The sequence below is a fragment of the Diaphorina citri genome, unplaced genomic scaffold (genome assembly GCF_000475195.1).
Source record: "Diaphorina citri unplaced genomic scaffold, Diaci psyllid genome assembly version 1.1 scaffold166, whole genome shotgun sequence".
In the NCBI taxonomy this organism is placed as follows: Eukaryota; Metazoa; Arthropoda; class Insecta; order Hemiptera; family Psyllidae; genus Diaphorina; species Diaphorina citri.
Genome location: NW_007377603.1, coordinates 260235 through 268261, shown reverse-complemented (window position 1 = coordinate 268261; position 8027 = coordinate 260235). Strand labels below are relative to the sequence as shown.

The 8027-nt window shown below is 38.4% G+C and overlaps 1 protein-coding gene across 1 annotated transcript in view; it reads right to left on the bottom strand.

Moving 5' to 3' along the window:
* Positions 1 to 2854: 2854 nt before the first annotated feature.
* Positions 2855 to 8027, bottom strand: part of LOC103505340 — a 28673-nt gene continuing 23500 nt past the window's right edge. The window contains exons 3-4 of the mRNA XM_026820677.1: positions 4128 to 4490; positions 2855 to 3462 (exon numbers count right to left, since the gene is read on the bottom strand). Coding sequence (XP_026676478.1) covers positions 3282 to 3462; positions 4128 to 4490 — 544 coding nt within the window. The 3' untranslated portion in view covers positions 2855 to 3281. The remainder of the gene's footprint in view (positions 3463 to 4127; positions 4491 to 8027) is intronic.

The following is an 8027-nucleotide window of genomic DNA, read 5'->3' as shown; positions in this document are numbered from 1 at the left end:
TCGTACCGACAGGTCTACTCTTTTCTGTCCTATGTTTAGAGACTTAGTCTTATTAGTCTTTATACTCGTAGTACCAAAAGTACATACCGTAGTATTACCTTCAACCTTCCCACTACCCTTTGACACAGGCAAGCTACGCCACTGATGCCATGACATGCTAAAAGTTCCTCATTTGTGCCACATAAAATCTGCGTCCAGTGAAATGAAATTAATTGTTATTGACATCATCCTCTTAGTTGTATTTAATTGTTAATGGACATTGAAATCTTGTTGCTACTCGTATTGTGTGTATGCTTAATTTTTTTGTACTAGATACTTCGTCGTCTACACCTGTGAAACCTAACCTTCTTTTCTCATCACGTCACTTTATATTTATTATCATATTAGGTTAGTTACAAACAATCCCTCCTCATCACTCCTATCTCTCCTGCTGCTTCGTTTGGCCCTTTTTGTCCCCCTGAACCTTTACCGTCGCCCATGACATGCTAAAAGTTCCTCATTTGTGCCACATAAAATCTGCGTCCAGTGAAATGAAATTAATTGTTATTGACATCATCCTCTTAATTGTATTTAATTGCTAATGAACATTGAAATCTTGTTGCTATTGTGTGTATGCTTCATTTTTTTGTACAAAATAAAAAAAAAAAAAAATAATAATAATAATAATAAAAAAATATTTATTGTGCTGGAAACTGTATCGCCACCCTTGTTAAGTTTCTAAAAATCTACGAAATCTTGAAAGCACCCTGTGAATAGGTACTTTGATAACAGATTGATCGATTGATTACGATAGAAATGAACAAGCTGGGCCCGTCCCTTCGGGAATTTTTTAGGCCGTAGTTTATTCGATCGTGGTTAAAGAAAATCAGTAATGATTTAAAATCAAGACTAGAGCCCGTTCTCCCTTTATTCCTTTTTAATATTTAAGTCACCCATCCATTTATTGGCCTTGCTCGGCGTAGCTTAACATAAGTGACGCTAAAACCGGTCTTTGGATAAGGATAAGACCAGGTTTGGATAAGTCCTTCTATGGGAACAGAGAGGGTGACAGACAGACGACACCGAAGCGAATAGTGTTTTGCAAAATTTTGCAACCGTGCCGAATAGAATAGACATGAGGTTGTATAGAAGTATACATTTTGTATTGGATTAATGGATTTTGCTTATAGGTACGTAATTCAGGGGTACTCAGAAATTCAAGAATTTTTAGGTCGAAAATAATCACTGAAGCTAAGCAACGCTGTGCGTGGTTGCTAGCTGGACGGGTGGCCGTCCCGGACAACAGGTACTGTAATATCGGGGTGCACTCAGCCTTGTGAGAATATTTGAGAAGCTAGTTGAATTTAAAAGTATGAGTGTTTTTATTTCACAGCAAAGAAACAACTGCTATATTAGATGCTTGTGGTCTTTGTCGTAGCATGCCCATCCCGTAGTATGCATTGTCCCTCATCAAGCCTGATATGACCGTAGCAGTTACAACGCTGCATCTTACATGCCACAAAGACACCTGCAATGATTGAAGAATACGCCCATGTTTGTCCAATATCCCGACCTGTTAGGTTCTAGCTTGTAGCTTCCCTTGTATACTTGATTAAATACATATACACAAGAACATGACTTCCCTGTATATATATATTTACTTCTACATATACATTATATATTTATATTTTCGATTATATACATATACACAAGAACATGACTTCCCTGTATATATATATTTACTTCTACATATACATTATATATTTATATTTTGCAGTCTTTGTTTATGTGTCCACACCTCCCCCTATAACGTTTGTGTCTTTTTATTTGTACATTTTGTTTTTATTTGAACTTGTGAAAAAATCCCTAGCTAAAACCTAAAGTAATTTTAGTTATTTATTCTATGTTATACGGCGGCCATTTTGAATCATCATCTCGAACACGTGACCTGTTTATTTTAATGTCCAGGGCCACACTTTGAGTTGAACTTGGATTAAAAGTTAAAGCCATTTGATTGGTTCATTTCAAACTTTGGATTCAAATTAGCCAATCAGATTAGCCCAATAGGTTCAACTTTATTCCTAAGCGTGACCATGGGCATTATTGTGCTTAGACCTGGGGATTACAGTTTTAATTTTGCTCTCCTCTGGACACGAATATCGAACCACTAATTGCAAGTCCACCTCGCTTGTTACTGGACCTGTGTTTATAGGATGATTCAAAATGGCGATTTGTGTTTTGGTCGTGAAGCTATATTGGAACACCATTAGTAGTCAAAATTCATGAAAGCAGATTGGATTTTTTTTTACGAATAAGATAATGTAAGTGGTATTTACAACGATACTATTGTAGAAGAAAAAATAAATATCACCTCTATGAAAGGAAGGTAAACAAACCTGAACAAATTTTATAATAAATATCTGACCTCTTTTGAAACGAACCTATTATTCACACTTATCTTGAAGTTTTCCAATATGGCTGCCATCGATCCACTCACCTCACATCTATATTTTTCCTCTTTGTTAATTATTTTAAGAAACACGTTTCTCCTCCTAATGAAATTGAAAAAAAAAATGTTTGAAAAGAAAATTAATGTAAGTGGTATTTACTACGATACTATTGTAGAAGAAAAAATAAACATCACCTCTATGAAAGGAAGGTAAACAAACCTGAACAAATTTTATAATAAATATCTGACCTATTTTGAAACGAACCTATTATTCACACTTATCTTGAAGTTTTCCAATATGGCTGCCATCGGTCCACTCACCTCACATCTATATTTTTCCTCTTTGTTAATTATTTTAAGAAACACGTTTCTCCTCCTAATGAAATTGAAAAAAATGTTTGAAAAGAAAATAAAAAAAAGAACAAATAGTATTTATCAACCTTTTTTCTAAACCCAGTTGTTCATTCTTTATTTTTAGATTCGAATATTCAATATTAGCTGCCTCTCATTAGGCATGTACTTTTGTTACATGAATTCTATTGCAGCTCGGATCAAACCCACGCTTTTCTATTGACCAGGCAAACGCCGTGACTTATATAAAACTGATGTTCAGATGTTCCAACATAAATTAGACCCTTACCGTGTTTGCAAATATCCATAATCTAGGACGCGTTCCTGTAAACACTTCACATTTTGCAAAAACAAAAAAAAAAAATTGACTTAGTTCGATTAACCTGGTCCACAGATTATTTCTGTCCACAAAATGTCCACTCCGAGGCTTAGATGTAGCGGCAAACAGCCTAAAGTTTGGGTTAAGCTTATACTCATACAACACTATAGACTGGTCAAAGCATCAGACTTGCTTATTCAAGAAGAGAATCTCTTTAGGAGGCAAATGTTCATTGATAATTCTCTTCATTACATCTTGCAACAGGATGAGGAGTTTCTCCTCGTACAGTGTTGCCAACCAGTTGATGACAGGATTCGCCAACCAGTCTACCAGCTTGGATACATACACTTGTACCTTGACATCACTGTGGGAAATTTGGCAACAGTGTTAGAAATAGTTTGACGTAAGGTGGACGTGGTGTAATACTAAATGGGCGTGGTCTAATACTAAATGGGTGTGGTCTAATAATAAATGGGCGTGGTCTAATACTAAATTGGTGTGGCCTAATACTACATGGGTGTGGTCTAATACTAAAGGGGCGTGGTCTATTTCTAAATAGGCGTGGTCTAATACTAACTAGATTTAGTCTAATACCAAAGGGGCGTGGTGTAATATTAAATGGGCGTGGTGTAATACTAAATGGGCGTGGTCTAATACTAGATGGGCGTGGTCTAACACTAAATGGGCGTGGTCTAATACTAGATGGGCGTGATCTTATACTAAATGGGCGTGGTCTAATACCAAATGGGCTTGGTCTAATACTAAATGGGCGTTGTCAAATACTAAATAAGGCGTGGTCCAATACTAAAGGGGCGTGGTCTAATAATAAATGGATGTGTTCTAATGCTAAAGGGGCGTGGTCTAATACTAAAGGGGTGTGGTGTAATATTAAATGGGCGTGATCTAATACCAAATGGGCGTGGTCTAATACCAAATGGGCTTGGTCTAATACTAAATGGGCGTGGTCTAATACTAAATGGGCGTTGTCAAATACTAAATGGGCGTGGTCTAATACTAAATGGATCTCACCCTTTTTCCATTAGCTCCAAAGATTCCAGATGCATTTGTTCTGATTCCAAGTCGAACACGAATACAGAATGGAAAACCAAATCCCTTGCATATCCCGTCATATAACCACGGGGTCCTATGGATACAATCTCACTGACAAACGTGTAGTCGAACTGAGAACATGGAAGAAGAAATTTGGCTTCAATGTCGAGTTTTAGACCGACCACTGTCTGATATGGATCCAGATCTGTCAAACCGCCAGAACGTGTGTGGCAGAAAAAGGTTCGACCATCTAAGTAGGAACTTTTTCGGCCACACAGGTTCTGGTGCAGCGCTTGCACAGACCTAGAACTCTCCGTCAGTCGGATCTTGAGTGACCGGGCCCTGGGCCATTTTTGTTTGTTGGAGGTTTAATGTCAGTTTCCCCCTTGCTAAAGCTGGTGAAATTTCCCGTAAGTACTAAAGGAATAGCCAAGGTTGAGTGCGAAGGGCATCTAATCTTGAAAATTTTGTAACCAAAACCAAACATCAGCCCGAAGCAAGCACCCTAGCTAGGGCTGATTGAGAGGCTGACGAAAAACACTGACCCTGTCTGAACACGAGAAAAGGCGAAAAAGAAGAAGAAGAAGAGGTTTACATTAAAGTCACTTTTTTTAAAATTTTTTTTTTTTTTTTTTTTTTTTTTTTTTTTTTTTTTTTTAAAATTCCTTCTTTTCCTTCTTATCAATAGATTCTATTTGATCGGACCGGGAATAGATAAGATTGAAATTTTCAGTATAGATAACAACTTATTGAGCAAGTGAGTTCTCTTCGTCAAGTTTTAAGGAGCGCCTACAGATACACAATGGTCGATAGAGATCGCCCGAAAGACGTCCACACTATACTTTTATAGGTAATTAGGTAAACCCAAATAAATTGATCTTACCTACAATATAAAAATGCAGTTTCTTTGTGTTATTATGTCACAACTTAGGTGCTCACTGCAGCATTGTAGGATTTTCCTAATATCTCAATAATCCTAAAATCCAATGTTTACCTACCATGCTGGCACCGGTCGCTATACGCATTTATATGTCATAGCTACTCATTTTCCTCACGAGGCTGAGTGGGCCCCGCAACAGCCAGTCACGGAATAAATCATTTCTTGTCCCCGCCGGGAATCGAACCCGGGTCTCCCGCGTGCAAGGCGAGCGCAGTGACCACTACACCATGGGAGCTGACTACCTACAATATAATTGTGGGTTCCAGTCGACGGACATCAGTGACACCTTAAGACATACCGCGGTCCGGACACACAGGAAGTCACTTTAGACAGTCCTGGACCTAGATTTCCTATGCAGGATCATCTATCCTTGATGGTATCTATCTATTAGTTCCAGATGAGTATCAATACTAATCAGTCAATTCCTGTGACGCCTCGCTCTCTAGCATCCTTATCAATTGGACAACCCAACAACAAACAACCGTCTAGCGTCTGTTACAGATTCCTACTTGAGGAACATAGTCTTGTTATTAGTTCCAGATGAGTATCAATACTAATCAGTCAATTCCTGTGACGCCTCGCTCTCTAGCATCCTTATCAATTGGACAACCCAACACCAAACAACCGTCTAGCGTCTGTTACAGATTCCTACTTGAGGAACCTAGTCTTGCGTTTTGATTAATTGGTTTTGCGTTCGGGTGAGAGGAGACAGGTGGCTCAGTTTCGGGTCACAGCGTCCCAGGCGACACAACTGTCCCAACAAGTGGCACCCTTCCTCCAGCGCTTTCTAATCATAATCAATTTTCTACATCCTAGTTAAGGATGAAAATTAAATTGCTCGCTTCTCGCTTGTTGACTGCGGAAGCACCCTACTTGATTTATTGTTGGGTGTCGGAAGTTAGCAACAGTTTATCAATTTATTATTCTTCATCTGTGTTACCCATCTATTCAACTTACATGACTGTAAAATGATATAGTTTGTTGCAATTTTTGCATATCTCTTTCCAGCAGTGAGTGACCCATGTTTTTAGTTTACCTACGTTATACGACGCGATGTATAAGTTGAAAATAGATCATCATCACAATCACTGATCAGGTGCACATAGGTATGTAAAACTGCATCTAGTACTCTTATTAATGTTAAAGTTTGATAGTAATGTGGAACACAGAGAGACAAGAAGGCTGTCTTAGTTTAAATGGTTTCAACTGACCTATATAAACAAAGTTTTGACCAATATTGATTCTTGGTGGAGGACAGAAAAGTCAACGGAGGGGAAGAGAGGCTTTAATAAACACAGTAAAACGAGGAATGGAGTCATATTTTACACGTGATACGAAGAAAAGATAAACAATGTCATCAGACGGGACAGGCAGACAAAGAAATAGCGAAGGAAAACGAAAAATGAAAGAAGAGAAGAAGAGGATAAAGATAATAAATAAATAATAAACTTTAATAAATAAAAGATAATACAGGGTAGTCCAAGCAGAGTGAGATGTTAAATACAAGGAGAACAAATACCTCTCAGACTAGGTCAGGTGTGTTCGAGTTTCACAACATTTTCGAATGCCTTTTACAAGAAGTTGTGCATAGCAAGGATCACATTTTAAAAGACACATTTAATCCTTCCAATGAAAGATAGAAATCAGAGTTTTCCCATGTTGTTTTTCTTCAACACGTACGGCATTTAACGAAAACTACCTATCCTTTCCTGATATACCCTGAACATTCATTCCTTCTGAACAGTACGCCATTAAGGAGGGGGGGGGGGGGGGATTTGACATAAAAAAATATTGAAATACCCAATTTGATCGATGAATTTTGGGCACACCCGACAATTTTTCTATGAAAAAGGGTGAGCGAGATGGAGAGAACTTCAGGAAGGGGAGAGAGGTAGGGAGGGAGAGAGAGAGAAAGAAAGAGAGAGAGAGAGAGAGAGAGAGAGAGAGAGAGAGAGAGAGAGAGAGAGAGAAAACTATCACAATGACCAAAGATATCCATTTCAAAAAGACATAGAGACGAGATGTAATAAAAATGTATTTCATGAAAGGAGATTATTTTCCAGTATTGTTATAAAGAAAGTAAAGGAACAGGGAACGGTTACTAAAGTTTTCTGAAGAAACTTTCTGCCTATCCTCTCTATGAGGCATTGAAATAATAACAACAACCAGGTGCCTGACATGGCACGTGCCAGGCCTGCCCCCGGGTAATTCCGTGCCTGACCTCACTACGTATTATGAATTATGATTGATAAAAGTTATCGTCCGTCTTGTGAGACTTTGCCATGTAAATTCTTCTAAACTGCTACGGTTTTATAATTTACGAGATCCGGGTGTACCCTTTGGCTACCGGTGGACAGACACTTGTCACCCCAAATAGCTACTCCAAGTCCTAATAGGTCGGACTAACCCTGCCTGCTGGTTTGATGAAGGAGTACTATCCTTCTTTGTCCATTTTCTAAATTTTCGTGTTTCGACTTTATCCAAAATACTTCAGAACTTTTGTATATAAAATTTACTTGTTAGAGGGCACCTTAGCTACGCATATATTTAGATTCCAAGACCGAGAAAAAACATTCCAGTTTGGAAACGAAGGGACTCCCCAGTTAGGGTGTAGGTTTGGTACAACCGAATCAAAACAAGTTGACTGATGTTGGTAGCAGCACGAGATTTCCAGTGCTATTGATTTGAGCAGGACCGGGTTTAGATTCAGGATTCCTTATAGGAAGTTTCAATATAGCTATATAGGTTTAGAGAAAGGATTAGTTCTGTAAGGAATTAGGGACCGTAGAGTATGGTCGTGAAATGATCCCATTTATGTGTGTCCACTTGTCCATCACAATGTTATAATCAGGGAATGTGGCACATCCACTAATTTTCCTGTCAGAGAGTGAGTGAGATGCAGATAGCTCAAGAGGGGGGGGGGGGGGTTTGGACAAAAA